Raw genomic sequence first — 20,962 nt, 5'->3', positions numbered from 1 at the left:
AAAGGGGGAGGAGGAATGCTAATAATGGTTCGTGATAATATATGTGTGGAGGATGTGCAATATGGCGAGGACAAGGTGGAAGTAATGGGAGTAACAATCAGAACAGAAGATTTGAAGAAAAGAAAAATTATAGTTACACATGTTCCACCAAAGACTGATACATGGGGATCAGAAAAGCATAAAGATATGCAAAGAGGTGATAAAGTGCCTAGATAACATGATAAGAAGAGATAGAAGAATACTCTTAGTTGGAGACTTCAACTGTAAAAAAATAAACTGGAGAGAGATGGAAGTAATGGATAATGCTGGGCAATGGAGTGAGAAAGTGTTACAGTTGGCTATGGTTAATACAGGGTGTTCGGAAAGTCACTGTGCACTTTTCTAATAATTTTAGAATTGTTGGCCCTATTTTCTTTATGAACACAATAAACAGCGAGCGCTATTGTTCGGATATTCTTCACGCCTTCATCGGTCAGATGACAAGTGATGAAATCAATTACTAATGGTTTCAACAGGATGGTGCTACTGCCCACACATCTGGCAGATCTATGCATTTATTAAAGGAATTCTTTGGAAACCGTATTATTTCGAAAGACGTGTGGCCCCCACGTTCACCAGATCTGAATCCACCAGACTTTTATCTATGGGGAGCAGCAAAATCTGCAGTGTATCGAGATCGTCCGCGCACGCTGGATGACTTGCAAGCGGCAATAACAGCATTCATTCAGTCTTTTTCAAACAAGCAACTGATAGAGGTGTTGAGAAACAAAATAAGAAGGGTCCAAGCCTGTATTGATGCTAAGGGGGGTCACTTTCAACATAGTTTATAATTGTCATTCATATTTACCTCCTGTATTCTATATTGAAACATGTATGTTAATAAATATGTAAGTGCACAGTGACTTTCCGAACACTCTGTACAATGGACCAGTGGGTGGAGGAGTCAACAAGGTACAGGGGGAAGAAGAACCAGAGTCCCCTCCAATCATACAATACCTTAGTCCAATGGGGAAAAGTGATCAAGTGACATTAGAGGTGCAAATGCAGGAGGAACATGAGATAAATTACAGAGAGGATTATAAAAGGAAAGAGATTAAATTATGCAAGAGCAGATTTTGAAAAATTAAGGAGTTATTTTGCTGATATTGAGTGGAGTAATATTATGTGCAGGAAGACTGTACAAGAGAAATAGCATATTCTTACAGAAATACAATGAAGGAGTAAAAAAGTTTATTCCTGTTTATAGAGTTCAGAAAAAAATACATGCTTGGTACAATGTTAGATGCATACAAGCAAAAAAGGCAAAGGATAAAGCGTGGAAGAAACTCTTAAAGCAGGGAAATGACTATAATAGTCAGCAGTACAAAGATACTAGAAATTAAAATATTAGAGTAAGGAGAGAGGAAGAAAGAAGGTTGAGAAAGATGTAGTAGATAAAAGTAAGGATGAACCCAAACTTTTCTACAAGTTTATAAATGGCAAAACAAAGAATAAGGAAAGAAATGAAAAAATAATTAAAGAAGGGAAGACATATCAAACAGAGAAGGAAATGTGTGAAATAATGAATGAGAGCTTCAAAATGGTATTCACTGCAGAAGATGATTTCACAGAACCTAATAGGAAATTGGATTGCCAAGGATTACAGGAGATTGCAGTGCACAAAGAGGATATTGGAAGATTACTGGATAAGCTGGGAGTCAGAAAAGCAATGGGGCCAGATGGTGTATCAGGCTGGGTGTTAAAAGAATGTAAAGAGCAATTACTGGATCCAATTTGGGAAATAATCAAAAGTTCAATAGATGAAGGGAAAGTTCCACTAGAGTGGAAGAGAGCCAACATAATACCGATATTTAAAGGAGGAAAGGCAACTGAACCACTAAATTACAGACCAGTGTCACTTACAAGTGTCGTAGGGAAGCTATGTGAAATAATTATCAAAGAAAAATGGGTTAAATTTCTAGAAGAGGAGCAAGTCATATCGAACAGATAATTTGGGTTCAGGACAGGGTGGTCATGTGTATCAAACTTGTTAAACTTCTACTGGAGAGTAATTGCAGGACTTGAAAACAGAGATGGATGGCTAGACACAGTATACCTGGACATTAAAAAGGCTTTTGATAAAGTCCCACAAAGAAGACTTCTTTGGAAACTAGAGAACATAGGAGGACTGTGTGGAACCTTGGTCGAATGGACAAGAGATTATTTGAAGGATAGGGAAATGAGAACTGTGATCAGAGATACATACTCATCTTGGAGTAAAGTAACTAGCGGAGTGCCACAGTAGCTCAGTGGTTAGAGCGCTGGCTTCACAAGCCAGAGGACTGGGGTTTGATTCCCCGGCCGGGTGGAGATATTTGGGTGTGTCTCCTTTCACGTGTAGCCCCTGTTCACCTAACAGTGAGTAGGTACGGGATGTAAATCGAGGAGTTGTGACCTTGTTGTCCCGGTGTGTGGTGTGTGCCTGGTCTCAGGCCTATCCGAAGATCGGAAAAAATGAGCTGAGCTCGTTCCGTAGGGTAACGTCTGGCTGTCTCGACAGAGACCGCAGCAGATCAAACAGTGAAACAGTGAAGGGTCAGTGTTAGCCCCCATTATGTTTCAAGTTTATGTAAACGACATTCACATTGAGATAAAGTTATATAAATTTATTCGCTGATGATACAAAGTTGTTAAGAGTTATCAAAACCAGAGAGGACTGTCTGCTATTGCAGGAAGATTTAAACAAAATCTATGAATGGAGCAAGAAGTGGAAATGCCACATAATGGAACTAGGAAAGAGTAAGAGAAGACTAGTATGGAACTATTTGATGGGAGAGGAGCAAATAATGAAGACTAAAGAGGAAAAAGATCTTGGAGTGATCACACAAGAAAATCTGAGCCCTGATGCCCTGATAAACACATAGTCCTATCATATAAGATGTTGACTAATATAAGAGTGGCATTTCATTACATGGATAAAGATATGATGAAAAAAATCATCACAAGCATGATATGCCCAAGTCTGGAATATGCAGCAGTGATGTGGTCTCCGAGCTCTAAAAAGAATATAAGAAAAATGAAAAGGATACAAAATATTGCTACAAAGATTGTGCCGGAATTAAAGGACCTCACGTATGAAGAACGACTGAAGGAAATGGGACTGCCAACCTTACAAGATAGAAGAGAACACGGGGACCTAATAACAATGTATGAGATAATAAATGATATTGAAAAGATAGACAAAGAAGACCTGGTGGTGTTGACGAAAGAAGATGGAAAGGACAAGAGGACATGAAAAGATCAGGATGGAAAAATGGAATGCATTGGATAATGGAATTGTTACAGCACATAGTGTGCATAACTTTAAAGAAAACTAGATAAGTGGAGATATGGAGACAGGATACTATGAGTCCCACTTGAACCCTGTACTACAATTAGGTAAATACAACTAAGTAAATACAGGCATCCCCCGCTTAACAAAGGGGTTACGTTCCTAAAAAAAAAACTTTGTTAAGCGAAATTTCATTAAGTGAATCGATTATAACAAGTTTAACCCCTGACTTGAACTTCCATTGAGAGTAAACAAAGCGAGGGTGCATCATAGTACAGTGAAAGGTTTAATGAAAGTAAAAATTATGAAAAACCATTTAGGCAGTTTAATTTAAGTCATTATAATGTACACTAATGTATGTATGTATGTAACTTTATAATGTTGATCTTAAATTTATGAAGGGAGGGAGAGAGAAACAGGAAAGACACTAACTGGCAACCTGTGGAATGTAAACAAAGTGTGCATCATTGTATCACATACAAAACTTATGTACCACACTTCCACAAGGCTTTCCATTTTATCCATTGTAGAGTCACGAGTTCAGGTGATTCTTTTAGCTTGCAAGGAAGATACGGTCTCACCAGCTTTCTTAATAGTCTGCTGACTTGAAAATAGTAGAGACAGTAGATGGAGTCAAGATGGTGGCCAGCAATGCTCTAGTTTTCTCGCCTCTCTCGTGTCTGTGAATAAAATCCAGCTTCACTTCGAGAGTAAGAGACTTCCTGGTCTTCTTAGCAACGCTAGGCGACATTGCAGGGCGTTTTGGTGTGGTAAGTTGAGCGAGGGAAGACGAGTTGCTGCTGACGCTGTTATTGTTTTGAACAGGGGGTGAGTGGTGCACGTGTTGTCCACGAGAGAGACTGCTGTATTCAAAAGCCTGTCGGCCTGCGTGACACGGCGGGGCTTTCATTCAAACTTGGGAAAAATTACATGGATAAAATTTTGTTAAAGCGAGTTTGGTGTTCGTTAAATGAGCAGATGGTAGTAAAATTAAACCTTCGTTGTAACAAAATTTTGTTGTGAATCTTCGTTAAGCGGGGGTTGCCTATACATTAATCTGGAAGCTATGTCAGTGTCCTCTTAACCCTTAGCTTAATCTTTCGTGCATATGATGGAAGTATATTACTCTGGCTGTTTGCATGTGTACAAGCACCTAAACATATATACTCTGGGATCGTGCGGTTTGAGATAAAGATCATGATTGGTGTGTGATAATGTAGAGGCCAATGGTATAATAAAATTCTATTTGGTAGAACTTTCTGGAAAACATTGTGCTGCCCAGTCTTATATGAATCCAGTATTTTGGCTTACACCAAGGAAGATATGCAATTAGAGAATAGAAAATTCTGTATTGCTGTCATGTTCTTTGTTTCAACACTGTACAGCACATTAAGGGCCATTATTGGTTCATATAACCCACTGTAATCTAGATATATGTAAAAACTTGGTGGTTGCAACAGTGCCACCACATACTATTTCTCATAATCACTATAAGGTTTATTCTTGATGTCTGGTCATTGTTGCATCCAGAGATCCAGAGCTATAGGTATAAATAAAGAAAAATATGGTCTAATGAGATGTTGGCTACGGAATAGGGGCGATTCATTGAGAATTGTACAGAAATTTAGAAATTAAGCAAATTTAGACTATAATACTACAGGAGGGTAATAAAATGCTATAAAATCCATGGACAAGATTTGGGGAGGTAACTTGGCAATTATCTTTGGAGAAAATGAAATTTCCATCTGAAATTTGTGCTACAGAAAAATTTTGTTTGATTGGATTTAGTTAATTTGGTACATTAGTCACTGGCAGACTGCTATAATTTACCCATAAATAGATTGAAAAAAGGAAATACAGTACATTACCTATGTGAACAAAGATGCATTGAAAAATTTCTCCCGATAAGATACTCTTATCATTAGCATTAAATAAATCAAGCTTCTTTCTGTTGATGGAATATATCATTACCTTAGAAAAGAGAATTAGGTCAGTGAAAGCCAGAGGGTAAGACCATAGATTTGTTAATGAAGCTTATCATTCCAAAACAACATTCATCACTGATACACTTATGTTGACAGTAAGGTTGATGACTCCATCCTTCTAGGACTCAAAGCTACATGCAGTCTTACATTTATGAAGGGATTCATCACTGATTAAAACTTATTGCTTCATTCACACAGCACTACATTCACTAGCCCAATTTGATATTACTTACAGGAAGACATAGTACTAATTACAACTGGACTTGTAAGCAATACCATTTGCTACTGGTACTTCTATCTTTGTCAGCATTGCTGCTAGTATATTTCTTAGGAGCAAAGGACTAAGTAATACAACAATGTTATATGCTTTTATGATTAAAATGTTGACCAAAGCCAGTTAATAGTTTTTTGCTGCAGCATTAATATGTATACAACAGACTTTGTCATCAATAATAAGTGGCAGTGTCTTTAAGGGTTTCCAATTGATTTTCTATAGTTTTCATCCACTACTCATTAATATTTCTCTCTCTCTCTCTCTCTCTCTCACACACACACACACACTATGTAAGCATTTACTGATGAGAGAGCTTTTAGTCCTTCTAGTGAGATGGGGTGTGTGGTGTTTGAAAGGTTTCAAACTTATCCGAAGATTAGACTATATTCTCTGAACTCTTTAAGCTCTCTCTGGGTTTGTATAGCTCATTATCATGACTCCATCCATGACAATGGATAAATAACACACATTAAATTGATATTAGTGACTAAATAGTCACTAAAAAACTATAAAAAAATTACAATAAATCATTCATTTGTTTTATTTCTTAACATTGATCAAGACATCCTATAAAAACCTGCAAAGTTATTTAAATATTAAAAAAAAATCATACACTTGTGACACCTTTCATTATGAGAGCTTTTCATATGACTATACTTCAGATTCTACCACAAACCACTGGCAAATCACGTTTCCTCTGTATTGACTTTTTTTGTGAATAACAAAGCAGTTGAGGTGTGTTGTATACATATTCCTTCTTATGACAGCAGAAACATGAAGAATGGTATTTTGAAGTTTAGTCACAACCAATTTGATCAAAGGCAGTCATGTAGTCATGGAAGAGAAGATATCCAATAAAATTAAGGTCACAAACTTTTCTGTCAGGACAAAAAAATGAACAAAGGACAGAGTATCATAATAAACTCTGTATATTGTGGAATGTTAATTGAAGGAAAATTTATAAAATAGGGAAGGTGTTGCTCAAATCAGACCTAACCTTATGTTTTATGGAAGAATCATTTAAGGCTGTCGTGTTTCGGGATCACATCAGAACCATAAGACTAATATTTAATTTAAGCTATCAGGAAACTATTTTCACAGCAGTTCCTAAACACCAATCACAGCACATAAAGGACTAACCCACCACAGTCAAGTAGGCTAAATTCCTCTATAGTTAAACACTGTATAAATACAAACTTTTTTAAACATCTTTTTACAGGTTTATAATACTTTATACTTTTCAATAAATTTAGTTATACAAGTGAAAAATTTCATACTCCAAGGTAAACATTGGAATATTTTTAACCTCAATTTTATATATCAATTTAGCAAACCAGTACTTTGGTACTAACCAGAATTAATTACTACCATAATATTTTTTTGCAACATTGTGATATAGCTCATGTTCATGTGTAACTTGACACATAATCAGTTGTTTTGAGGAACCTTGAAAGATAAGGAACCCAAGAATGACATTGTTAAGATAGTATGCCCTAAAATGAACTATCAACAATACTGTTGTTATCTTAAGTCTATCCATCCAGTCCTCCAAAGCTGTACTGATGCAAAGAATTATGTTCCTTAAAAAGTATGATTCTTCCTGATAATATTTAATAAATTTGTAATAACTAGAGTAAATTATATTGAAAAGATTTTCTTGACACTTTTCTTGACATCTACTGACAAAAAGAAGTTAGTTGAAAACATGTTAACATCTTAGAATGACTATAAGCTCTCATCATTATTATTGATATAAACTGTGCATCCCAGTCAGGAGTATGTAAATACTACATAAAATGTGAAGTAGCTGATTTTAAGAATGGAATGTGTTATATCATTGATATATTTATTTACTGCTGGTAATAGCAATATATGCAAGGTATGAAAATTCTCTGGTCTTTATTTAGAAGTTTAGATTTATATAACTCTGTATATTTATACATTGTCACAAATTACTTGCATATAATAACTAAACAGCTGCAGTTTAATTTTTTTTTTTTGTGTGAAAACATGTCTGTACATAAAAAAAAAAAAAAAAAAAAAAATAATAACAGCATGAACAACTAAAGAAAGTGTACTGCCACAACTTCTCTGTAAAGAACTGCAAAGTTTGTTCATGTAAAGGACTTTTGATCACTAGCACACAATGACAAGCTCCTCATCAAAGGCAAACTAGGCCAAGAGGAGCTTGTCCCATACACACTTGCATTGGGAAGCATTATTTCATCATAGCACAAAAAATCAAACTAATACAAAAATACTCAAGTCTGAATAGCTGCTAAGTCCAAATTAATTAAGTTTGTGATATTCAGTAAGGCTTGGAGGTATGGTGGCTTCATGCATTTGCTGTGCTTAGTGAAGGATAAGGAATGCGGTCCCATCTGATGTACACATGAACCTCAGTAGTTGGTGTGTGAAAAATCGTTTGCGTGCTGGAAGGCTGGGGCGGGCACAAAACAGCACCACACCACTTGTGCTTATAGCCTTGAAGAGCTGAATGAGATGTTTCTATTCGATCCTGGAGTCTGAAAACCAAAAGCCATTGTAAGACAATGTATCTAAATGTAAAGTGTACTGTAATTACTGGTTAGACATTCATTCAGTTTTAATTTTTCAAGAACAAGTGAATATGATTGACATTTTTAAAGGATTTTGCACTATTACATTAAAGTTTCTTACAGTCAAACAGATCAAATGTAAGTAGAAACAAATGTATTTGATTTTTGCTGAAGAGCAAAAATCAAATGTATTCTTATTCTTCTTTTAGCAAAGAATACTTCTTTTAGCATTCTAAATAAGCATCATGTTTGTAGACAAAATTTTCTAAAGAAAGATTTGTTGATCATATTCATCACTGAAATCATTGTTATAATATTGTGTTGTCATTAATGAAATTTGTGCCATTGACTTTTAACTGTCTGCTATTTTCAAGCCATCCATTCCACTATGAAACGAAAAATAAAAAACAAATTTCCCCCAAAATATGGGATAGTAAGAACATCATTCTTGTGGCATTTAGCAAGAATTTATTTTCATTTTGGCAATTGAATGAAATTTATCTTTGTCAAGTCACTGAATTATTACTGATTAGAATTATTCCGTAGTGTTCTGGAATGGAAATCCATCACATTTCCAATTCTTTGATTCTTCTTTTTTTCCTCTTTTTCCTAGCTCTCTCTTCAATTTGGCTTTTCTTTTTTGTCATGTATTCAGCACCATGTACATATAACAAAGTTAAATTCATTATTTTGAATAGTACAAGACTGGGCTCTTTAGCGCTGAACAGTATTTTTAATGGGGCATGTGTTGCAAAAGTGGTGAAGAATATTATAATAACTGCTACAAAAACCTTTTCTTGTAACACACTTTCTCTTAGTATATTTTAGTATATTTTAGCTTAATGACATTATCTTAATTAGCTTTATTAGTAGGATGGACAAGATTTTTTTTTTTTTTCTGAAATCTGAATACATGGCCATGATAAAGAGCAATCCTGTTACATGCCAAAGTTTTCAATTACATTACCTTAGATTATGTCATGAAGTAAAAACTGGTATAATATATTATGTTCATCACATGGCTTTTAATGATATTGATGCAACTTTTAGGGGCTTGACATGGTTTTAATGATTCTTTCTGTAATGGGCTGGGTTTTTTTATTCATCAATTCAGGCAGTCATCTACAATCTGGTAGATGGTGTTTCTTAGACAAGACTTTTCTTCTTCTCCACAGTGTTGGACATGGTAATTACCGACAGCTCTCATCTCACAGTGCACCTACTGTATACTGAACAACTTTAACTACCCAAATGAAAAACTTGTTGAGCAGTATTCAATACCTGCAACAAGCAATCATTGCCAGGTAAGTCTGCCTATGTACAAAGTGAAGAGTTTGCACTTTTTATCTTATTTCATCTGATAACACTGCTTCAGATGAGAAAGCAACTGATTCAGCTCATCAGACATTGCCTGATGGAGTGGATGGCTTAAGTACTTTATTGGTCAATACCTCAAAACTCTATGGAGGAATAATCAACTTAATTTAACTTACAGAAAGCTATTCCTATTACCTTAATGACACTCAACTGGCTGCTCTTCTATTGTGAACTTTTTTTTTTTGTAAAGGACAGACTAAAAATGTTCACAATGGAGGAGCAGCCAAAACATTGATAATAATCTTGCCTTTCTTTTTCCTTGTTTATTCTCACGTGCCCATTTGCATGTCCACACCAATTGGTGAATTATTCACCTGTACATCTACTATTTAAATCTCAGTCCAATAGCTAGATATAGTCCAAACTTTTGAGATAGGATACTAGAGAATATTACACTTCTAAAACTTCAGAAAGTTTGATTTTTCAGAACTCTTTTGTATTGCTGCCTTCCAAAGTTTTGGACTTTTACTATAATTGCTCTTGCTAACTGTGCCTTCTCCTCCTCCTATAGCCTCACTACAAAAGGCTTTACCTTCTCTCATCCTGACTCTGTCCACCTCCCAAATGCAAGAGTTATCCAGTATTCTCAATCTTTCATGGTTTTTCTAGTAAACTTTCTGACTGCTTCTGCAATTCAACATTTGTATGAACTCTTGAAGAGAGAACTTTTAAATTTTTCAAATTCTGGATGACCCTTTTTGACTATTACATATTTAGAAACTTGCACTCTCATTGGGTCTTTATTGCACTTCTGTTGTCCTTGGTCAGTGCCTTATATAAAATTCTGATAAAAATATATAAAATGAATAAAAATATATGTAGCAAAGCACTTACCAGGGCTCACTGGGGATCAATTGAGAGTACCAGGTCATCCCCTTCAAGCTTCATATCCTTTGTGACATCAACTGTAGTGACTTTCCCATCACACGGTGACTGTACCACCATCTCCATCTTCATGGCTGAGAGCACCACAAGTGGGGATCCCTTCTTCACTTCATCTCCCACCTTTACTTTGATGTCTATTACAGTACCAGGCATGGGTGCTCCCACCTGACCCTTCACTCCAGGTGTTACTTTGGGATGTACATGAAGCTCCTGTTGAAGAGAATTACATTACTACATGGATTTGTTGCTGATTTTATGTTGTAGCTTGTTAATCTATAGAAAAGCCATCAAGGCTCTTCACTAATGGTAGTACTGAACTGTACTGAAATTATCTACGACTGGGAGGGAGACAGCAAGTTTGAGAAGACACAGAACACATAGTAGGTAAGTGGGGGTGGGGTTCTGAAATTATTTACTAATGAGACAGAGACTTATAAAGATTAGAGAAGATCTGGAATGTAATAGGTAGGTGGAAGTTAGGTGCTCCACACAGTACAGCAGTGGCAGGCATTGGAGAAGAAATGTGTTGGAGCACTTTCAGAGAGAGAATTAAATTAAAAGGAAGTTAATATTCTAAAAGTGAGAGTAGATGGGTGAAACAGCAACTGAGGGAAAACAATATTAAAGTCATCATGGAGGAGAGATATTGATAAAATGGAAAAGGAGGGGAAAATCTTAATGAGAATTAGAGTAGGATAAGATCCAGATATGAAGAAAAGAATAGGTGGTGGTTTTTAGCTACATGGCAGACTGAAATGGAATTAAGTCTACATTAGTGTGGTATGTGTAGAAGAGACTTCCACTCCACTGACATGGTGGGAGACTCTGGATTGAAAGTATTAGTGAAAGCAGGGGCAGGGATGCTGGAGATGAAAGCTAGAAACAGGAATGAACTAAATCAGGTATGTAACAGTTGCAGAGCATTAAGATACACTGTTTAACATTTCTTGGTTGAGTGTGTCAAGTATTAAAAAAAGAAAAGAAAAAAGAAAAGAAAAAAAAAGACAGGTTGGAGGCTAGTTTCTGGTATAGGTATATGCATGAAGAAGATAAGCTTTTTCAGGTGTATAGTTTTGTTCTCTGTGATGTGCTCTCTGTTCTCCTTTTTGCAGATGGCAGTACTGAAAAGGAAGAAAAGAATGAGAACCTATGATATGATAGAAAACAGATCAGGTCTTAAGAATAGAAGAGGTCAGGAGTAACACTCAGCCACCTGTGGGACTCACTTGATGACCCCACAATGCCACCAATACTGCACCACTGCATTTTCCTGGAGGCTTTTCAGTAGCAAGATCTCCAAAGTGTTATGATTACCATAATTTTGGCCAGTCAGTATCTGTGTCACAATGTAAGGTTTGTCTCACTATATTTGATGAGTTCTGTGTCACTAAGTTCATTCAATACATCTTTTCTACATAAATAATTTCTGAGCTGGATAAATTGTGGAGCAGTCCCCTTGGCTGTGAAAGTGTCTGTCATAAGCTGCTTAAAAGAGGTATTTGCGAATAGATTAATATATCTTACATTGAATTTTCTATAGGAAAAATAATTTCACTTTTAATTTCAGATTCAATCCGCAGTGAAAACAGGAGGAATATTTTTGGAAGGAGAAAATGTTAGCATTAGATATTGAAGGAAAGCCCAGAAGGCAAACATCAGACAGGATTTATCTTCACCACAAAGGTGATGATTATATAAAGGTATAAATCCCATGTCTTCGTCATACCTTTACATAAATTTTGCCTAAATACCTATTATTAGTAATTTTAAGGTTTCAATCAATCGATCAATCAATCATGGGGGGGAGGGATACGCCTACCCTGTGGCACCACTCCAGGTGGTCATGCCTCACGAGTCTCCATGCAGGCTCCCTTCCTGTGCCAAATAACTCCCAGCAAGAGGCATTGACTTGCCACAGCCGTAAGTTCTGTGGATGTCCCCTTGGCCTCCTCCATGCTGGTTATACTTTTCGGAGACAACCTGATATGCAGGATCAGCTTCCAGGTAGCATGCCACATGCCCATATAGTCGCAGTTGACGTTGACGGACTGTGCTAGTAATCGGCCTTGAATCAGTCTCACGGGGCAATTTGACAAAGTCATGATCCTGTAAAGGCATCTAGTACCAAAAACAAAAATTCGCCTCTTCAGATTGGTGTTCAGTGTCCATGTCTCACAACCATAGAACAAGACAGGGATCACCAGCAACTTAAAAGATCTGAAACTTTGTCTGTCTGCACAGGTACCAACAACGCCAAATACTCATGTTGAGCAAGTCCATAACGCTGTGGACCAGGCCAATCAGCCATACAACTTCCTGGCTCGACTCACCGTTGTTATGCACTACAGTACTAAGGAAGGTATGTGAAGATTTCCAAGGTCTCATTGTCCTCACCACATGCATGGACAAACCGTAATAGTATTTCATCCAGTAAACCTCCAAATATCTAAACCTTGGTCTTGGGCCAAGATATCTGGAGTCCCAATGACTTGTTTCCTTGTGCAGTGCCTCTAGAGCCATTATCAGAACCTCCAGTGACTCAGCAAAGATTACTGCATCATTGCACTGTATCATTGGCACAAACAAGATCTATAATCTCAGTATTGCTGACAGATGCTCCACAATGACTTTGGTCTACAATTCGGCCTAGTACCCATTCCATGCAAATGTTGAAAAATGATGGAGCAAGCATGCATCCCTGCCTCATTTTCGTATTCACAGGAAAGAAGCTGGACACGCCCCCTCCATACTTCACTGCACTCACAGTCCCAGAGTAGAGGCCAGTTAATAGACCAATAATCCTTGCAGGAATCCCACGGAGGTGCAGAAGATCCCATAGTGTCTCTCGATGTACTGAATCAAATGTCTTCTTGAGATCAACATAGGCTGCAAGCATCCTTTATTGAAACTCATGTTGGTGCTCCACCAGTACATGACACACTAGGATCCTGTCAGTTGATGACTTACCGGGCGTGAACCCAGACTGTTCAGGTCTCTGGTGTTACCACAGATGACTGCAAATATGCATCAACAGCAAATGGACAAGCACCTTGCCTGGCACACTGAGCAGTATTATACCACGGTAGTTGTTGCAGTCTTGACGGTCCCCTTTCCCTTCCAGATACGGATGACCAATCCCTTTTTTCAGTCAGGGGGAATGGTACCTGAATGCCATACAACAGTCAAGATAGCATGCAACCTACAGATCATGGCCTCACCCCCTGCTTTTAGCAGTTCCACTCTGTGTTACAGATGCCAGCTGCCTTTCTGCCCTTCAACTTTGCCACAGCCTCTTTTGACATTATCAATGGAGGATGCAGTTTCGTCAACGGGTGGATCAGCATCTAGCATCAGTAACCCTGCAGTTTGTAGCTGTCCGCCCATCTGCATCTGATACGCCCATCTGCTGTTTGGATAGCGCTCGCCTGAGATGTAAACTTGGAACAGTTTCTTCAGGGCTCGATAGGCAGGTCGTAGTTAAATGACACTCTACATCCTCAGCAAAACCCCTGACATACCTCTCCTTGTCTCTCCTCAGGAGAGCTCTAGTCCTACAGTCAGCGCCAAAATACTTGGCGCCAAACATTTTCCGCTTCGTGACGCCCTTTCACGAATGGTTAGAGATATTTATGGGGTACTTACCTAGACTTTAATACTTTGTCGGGTGACCCTTTCTTTTCACGCAGCTCTTTAGACGTAAGGGGACCGACAGGGCGAGGTTCTGGAGGAGTGAGGACTCAAAGTGTTCCCAGATGTCTTCTATTTCCTTAACCAGCTTGGGGACTGTTGAGGTGTCACGTCCCCTTAGATGCCATTTGATCAGACCCCACAGGTTCTTGATAGGGTTCAGATCAGGGCTGTTCCCTGGCCAGTCCCTGATATAGTCCACACCCACCCACTCAAACCATTCACGGATTAATTTGGCAGTGTGAGCCGGGCACCGTCTTGCTGGAAAATTTCACCTTGACAAACGGTAAAACAGTCCTCGAGGTGGTCAGCGAGCAGCTCTAAGTACCTGTCTTTATTCACTGTAATGTTCTTGGGAAGCACTATAAGTTTTCCAGCCCCGTGGTACCCAAAGGCACCCCACACCATAACACTGTCTGGGTGTTTCACTGTCCCCTCTGTATACTTGGGGTGGAAGGGATCTGCACCTCGCCGCAACCTCACCTTCCCCCCACGGTTGCCAGTCACCGTGAACGTTGCTTCGTCACTCCAGAGTACAGTCTTCCACTTCTCCAGATCCCAATTGAGATATTTCTTTGAAAAAATCACCCTTTTCTTCTTTTGCTGGTTTGTTAGCAGCGGCTTTCTTCGAGGGGCACGATGTTGGAACCCAAGGTCGTCACGAAGGCGTTTCTGGATTGTTCTAACATTGGTGTTTTCGAGAAGCTGCGTGTTCCTTTCCTTGAGTTCTTTTGCAGTAATTCGAGGTTCCTGTTCCACTTGACGTTGGAGTAACTTGAGGGTCCTCTGTGAGTTCTTACGTGGCCTTCCTGGTCTCTTCTTGTGAAGCGGTACATCAGCGTCTTGGTCCAGCGCTGCACGGAGCGCACTGCTACTCCACTTATTATGGAGATCTCCTTATTAGATTTCCCCACAAGGCTCAGGGAAGTTATGGCAGCTATCTGGTCTTCTGTCAAGTCTTTGCCTCCTCCCATTATCCCACATAAGGCACAAAATGGCACAAAGGTCAAGGTCGCAAACCGCGTGACGCTATAAAAAATACAGACTAAATCCACTCCCCACAAGTGACTGAGGCAGACTAGCAGCCTTGAAACTCACTCAACTGATTAAGCTCCACCCCCTTTTACTGTCTCTCTCGCGCCACGAAATCTGGCGTATTTGTTACATGATTATAGGGGGTACTTAATAAATCGAAGGAAAACTTGGCGCACGATTTTCGCGCCAAGTATTTTGGCGCTGACTGTATGTGACAGAGCCCTGTACAGGTCGCAGTTCCCAGCAAGTCTGGCAGTGCAACTCTCCTCAATGCTGTCCAGTGTCTCATCTGAGGCGAAGCCACTCTGTGACCTTGGGCGCTCCCCAACGCATTCCTTGGCAGCCTCAAGATTCTCATGTTTGAAGGTATCCCATAGCTCTACTGGGTCCTCGATAGTGTTGAGCATTCCAAATTGATTGAGACTGCAACTGCATACTCTCATGGGCACATGTCAAGTTTCCTAAGATGAAATAGTGTGGTCACATCTTAGAGGCTTTCTGGACTTGACATGAAGCTTGAGTGTTGCAACAACAAGCCTGTGATCACTCGCAAAGAACTCAGCACTCCACAAAACCCTGCAGTTCTGGAGGATCCTCCAACAAGTACTAACAAGGATATGGTTGATCTCCTTCACTACCCCTCCGGTATTGCTATACCAAGTCCAGCGGTGCAGTGCTGGTCTCTGATACTAAGAATCTGCAATTCTCAACCTTCTGGATCTTGCAAGATCCAGAAGGAAAGAGCTGTTGTCGTTTCTGGTACCAGAGCCATGGGGACCAACACAAAGCTGGCTCTCTCAGTGCCATTGACAGCATTAAAGTCGCCCAAGACAATAAGTGCATCATGACAGGGACACTGGTCCAGTACAGAGTCGAGTTTAACGTAGAACGTCTCCTTCTCTTCAGTTTCACACATCTTGGTAGGAGCGTATACTGCAACAACAGACATGAAGCCTAGACTATGCTTCAGCCTTAGTCGCATTATGCACTCATCAACTGGAGTAACCTTTACTACAGACGGCTGCAGTCTGCTGGATACGACTATGGCTACCTCTTTGACACGGTGGCTATTGTTCAAGCTGGACCAATTATAAGTAAAACCCTTGCTATTGGTCTCAAGAGTCTCACCATATCCACCCTCAACCTACTGAGCTCATCCAATAGATGAGGCAATCATTGATCATCTGAGAAGCTCAGGACGTTTCAGGAGCCCACACGTAGAACCCTCCGAAGGTTTACCCCAGGAATGGTCCAATGGGCATGTGCCACGTCTGCAACCCCATCGGCACCCCCAAAGTTAGAAATGGGGTGAGGGGATCCTCCTGCCCCTCTCAGGACACATGAATCTTGCAGGCTTTCCTCTGCATCCATCATATAGGTAGGCATGCATGGTCAAACCCCCAGCAAAACCACATTGGGATCATGGCTAGAGGCTCGACATCAACCTCTACCTCCAACTCTGGTGGTGGCTGTGGTTTTTTTTTTACAAGGTGGGGTTGCAGGCCCCTCCCCAACCAGATAGGTGATTAATGGACAGGAACACTAGTATCACTGAGGGGAAAACAAATTCTGGCTGCCCAAAAAAAAAGACAAAGGGAGGCAAAGACAGCAGAAACGGAAGGAGACTGAGAAAAAAAAGATCAGGAGTTGGGCATTCCATGGCATCCCTGTGGGATCTGTTAACTTCCTGTAGGGTTGGTCGTCTCTGAAACATGGAAAAGTGTAGGGTGGTATCATCAGCGTGGGAGTGAATAGGGCAACAAATTTGGTTTAGATCATTCTTGAATAATAGGAAGAGAGTGGGTGACAGGACAGAAGAATCTTGACAAACACCACTATTAATAGATTCAAGAGAAAAACAGTGGCCGTCTTCCACAGCAGCAATAGAGTGGTCAGAGAGGAAACTTGAGATGAAGTTGCAGAGGGAAGGACAGAAATCAAAGAAGAGTATTTTTGAGATCAAAGCTTTGTACCAGTACCAGACTCTATCTAAAGATTTCTATATGTCTAAGACAACAGCAAAAGATTTACCAAAATTTCTGAAAGAGGATGATCCAGACTTTGTAAGGAAAGCCAGTATAGCAGCCTTGACAAAAAGCCATACTGGCAATCAGGTCAAAGATTGTGAAGATGTTTAAAAATATTTCTTTTGAGGATAGATTTAAAAACTTAGGCAAATAAGAGATTAAATTTATAGGGTGGTAGTTTGAGGAATTACTCTTTATAGGAATAGGCTGAATTTAGGCGAACTACTAGCAAGAAGGAAAGATAGAAGACAAAAGATAGAGTTGAGGGAATTTGGCAAGGCAAGGTACAAGCACAGAGAGACAGTTTTTGAGAACAAAATCATAACCTTCCAAGGGTTTTTAGGCCAGTGAAGAATTTTAATTGAAGGCATTAAATAGTCAGAGGGTGGAGGAGAGGGAAGGACAAGCCCAAAATCACCCAAGGTAGAGTTAATTTTTCTAAACAGATGAGGTGGGAGTGATGCCATCAGGATGAAATAAAGGAGGGAAAGATTAATTAGTAAAGTTATTAGTTGTTTTTGGCCAGATGCCATGTCTCAAGAGATTAATAATTAAAGTTATTAGTTGTTTTTGGCCAGATGCCATGTCTCAAGGGGAGTTGAAATTTAGAAGATTTTGACATTTTCTATTAAGGAAGGAATGTTTGGCAAGTTGGAGAACAAATTTGGCATGATTACAGGCTGAAAGATAAAGTCCATGAGATTCAGGTGATGGAAGGCTCACGAACCATTTGTTGGCAACCTGATGATGATGCTCTTAGTTAAGGTATCACAAATGCAGTCATATTATGGAGATATCAGCTCGGTATTGTGCTTTGCATCAAGCAAGAAATCATACAAATATAAAAATTAACCTTACCTTCACTGCTTCTTGATCTCGAACCATCACTGATCTCAGCTGACCATTCAGCTCAAAGAAAACCTCTCTTTCTCCATTGGGAGTAAGATCTTCAGCCATGGCCAGAGTCTTGATGTGCAGCGTCTTACCCTTTTCAATCTCCACCTCAAATTCTTCACCAACCTGTTATGTGACAGATATTAGTGACAGATTAAGATTTATTTCATGGATATACAACATAACTTCCCAAAAAACTAGAATGTAGTATAAATATCCTAGGACTTATCATGATGGGTTGAAAACACCACCATATAAAGAAGAATAAACATATACATCATGAAAAGCTGCCACCAGGTGAACTAGTCTTTGAAGAAAACATCACTGCTATAATCCTAATTTTTGTGAACTTCAACCAGTAGCAGCTTACTCCATTCCCTCTTTCTTTAACATAATAGTTCTCTGCCTTTTACTTGCATAATGGAACACTGAACATCACTAGCTAGAACAATGTCATCCTTTTTAATCCTGGCACCAAGGTAATGCCATTTGCTTGTTTTCTAATAGTCACCACATAATAGGTATCTACTGCTTTCACCACTTCAAAATAAGCCCACATTTGACAAACAATCATGATGACACTGCACTTCCACCTCATCCTACATCCTGTATTGCACTCAATATCTTAACAAAACTATCTTTACAACCCAAATTTGTCATAAAATTACTTATTTACAACATATACAAAATGTACAAAGAAATAATAATAATAATAATAAAATAATAATGAAATAAAATACTACTAATTACTTTATCATAAATTAACTAACACCTTACAAATGTTTTGCAAATTTCTTTAGAATGATTAAAAATAAAATAATGCAAATTACAAACATGTATGTTTAATTTAAATGTCAGTAAACTAGAACTATATTTATTCAGTACACAGTAAGGAAGAGTGTGTCTGCAGCAGCTGTGCACTGCTATACCATAACTTGCACTTTCATACTGGTTTAGAAATTACTGACATAATGGCACCCACTGCTTAAACCAGGGTTTCTCAACCAGGGTTCCCCAGAACCCTAAGGTTCTGCAAAAGGTCCCTAAGGGTTCTGCAAGAACAAGCGAGATAAGCTAATGCACTTTTAACTTTTTATTTAATTTCATATACGTAATATAACTAAACACATCATCATATCTAACCTATTATGTTATTAAAAAATATAATCATTGGGAATATATTTAGTGATATCTGTACGGCACCTGTACGTGAAAAATTCATGTGACTCATTCAGTACAAGACGCATGCACAGTCTACATCAGTCGTCTGTGTGGTTCCTGGCATACAGGTACAGTCCATCATTCGCCCATAATATTCAGTAAATTTCTTTTCCAGAATTCAGGGATATTTTTGTGCAGGGGTTCCTTGATACATATAGTTTATTTTAAGGATTACACAAGGGTAAAAGGGTTGAGAAACACTGGCTCAAACAGTGAAGATAGTTCTGTATCATGGATGACAAGCAATTCATATTGTCAAGTGTTGACTGGTAACATTTATAATTAATGACATAATTTCAATATTGATGGTTAATCATGATCAGTGTTATTTATAAAAGCCAAAACGGGTGTTGGGAAAACATAATGGTGATGTATGGTGGTGTTAAGTACTTTAACTTCATCTACAATTTAACTTTCCAGAGTCAGTCTATATTTTTATTATTTCTATGCATAAAAATTACATGATATATTTATGTAATGATCAATGGGCCTTAAGAGGGAAATGGTCTGGGATTAGCAGCATTTTCCCCATCTCACCACCCTAGATTATTAGGTGTACCAAAACTATGGTCCACCACTCTAGATTATTAGGTGTACCAAAACTATGGTCCACCTTATATACAAGGAAATACAGTATGGCTTTTCACATGAGGGGCATTACCTTTGGACCTGTGAGGAAGATTCGAGTATCCAGTTTGTCCACAGGCCCATACTTTTCTCGGAAGCGAAGGAAATCGTCTGTGACCTGAAAAATATTAATGACAAAGTTAATGAGAATTGGAGCTTAACTCCAATTGATTATGATTGCATGACCTAACCATACTTTAAAGTTAAATCTATTTATACTTAATTTTTGACAACAGTATAATTTCAACATGGATGGACTAAATATGAACATTCAAACTTACCTGAGGGTACATTGAGGAGCTGACTGTATCATAGTCATTGATGCGAGGGCCATGTTCTTCAGTCAGTTGAGTCTTGAGGCTGGCAAAGTCCAAGGAAGGCATTTGTGCTCCCGGTCGGCCATCAACAATAGGCAGTCCTTTCAACATCTAAACAAATATATAATCTTAAGAAAATGCTTTAAGAATAACAAGGTTAATATCATACTATAACAAAATATAATACACCCTCCTTAAGAAACAGACATTTCTTTATTGCCAATTAATTTTATGAACATTCTTTTGTATCATCTTAAGCAAAGCAATCTTTGATTTAACAGTATAGTGTGTCAAATTACATATTTCATATAGTAACTTAATCATGAAGTACAGTTGTACCTTGACTTATTTGTTTAATTCATTCTGCGATTGAATTTCTATCTCAAATAAATTTTCCCCATTAAAAGTAATTAAATGCCATTAATCCATTCCAGGTCCCCAAAAAACATTTTCTATGTTCTTTAGGTAAGGAAAAGGTATTTATAAAAAATGTATAGTAAAACATAACAATAGAGAATATGACAAAATAAATTGGTTTCATAAAGTATACATGTTTGACTTAGGCTAATAAAGATGCTGGCAGAGACAGAATTTTGACTAACTAAAGTCAAAACAAAAAAAGCAACCAAGTGACAGCTCATATCTTGGATTTTTTGTAATTTGGGATGCTTGTACCTTAAGGTTCCACTGTACTGTAATAATTCTGTCCTGACAAAATAGATGAACATATTTGTAGTGATTTTTTTTATTTTTTGGACTGAATTT

General features: G+C 38.3%; 1 protein-coding gene and 1 long non-coding RNA gene across 7 annotated transcripts in view; one reads left to right on the top strand and one right to left on the bottom strand.

Annotated features, from left to right (window-relative positions):
• Positions 1-5,317: 5,317 nt before the first annotated feature.
• Positions 5,318-20,962, bottom strand: part of LOC123516208 (pyruvate carboxylase, mitochondrial-like) — a 58,866-nt gene continuing 43,221 nt past the window's right edge. For all 6 annotated transcript variants that reach the window (XM_045275406.1, XM_045275410.1, XM_045275409.1 and 3 more), the window contains 5 exons: positions 20,162-20,308; positions 19,915-19,998; positions 17,997-18,158; positions 10,339-10,599; positions 5,318-8,094 (listed from right to left, as the gene is read on the bottom strand). In XM_045275406.1, the coding sequence (XP_045131341.1) occupies positions 10,345-10,599; positions 17,997-18,158; positions 19,915-19,998; positions 20,162-20,308 (648 nt within the window). In that variant the 3' untranslated portion in view covers positions 5,318-8,094; positions 10,339-10,344. The remainder of the gene's footprint in view (positions 8,095-10,338; positions 10,600-17,996; positions 18,159-19,914; positions 19,999-20,161; positions 20,309-20,962) is intronic.
• Positions 10,580-13,315, top strand: LOC123516216. The gene is made up of 3 exons (XR_006678127.1): positions 10,580-10,773; positions 11,502-11,742; positions 11,957-13,315. It is a non-coding gene; the product is annotated as an uncharacterized LOC123516216 (long non-coding RNA).

Source organism: Portunus trituberculatus, chromosome 40 (genome assembly GCF_017591435.1).
Source record: "Portunus trituberculatus isolate SZX2019 chromosome 40, ASM1759143v1, whole genome shotgun sequence".
In the NCBI taxonomy this organism is placed as follows: Eukaryota; Metazoa; Arthropoda; class Malacostraca; order Decapoda; family Portunidae; genus Portunus; species Portunus trituberculatus.
This window is presented reverse-complemented; position numbering and strand designations above follow the sequence as displayed.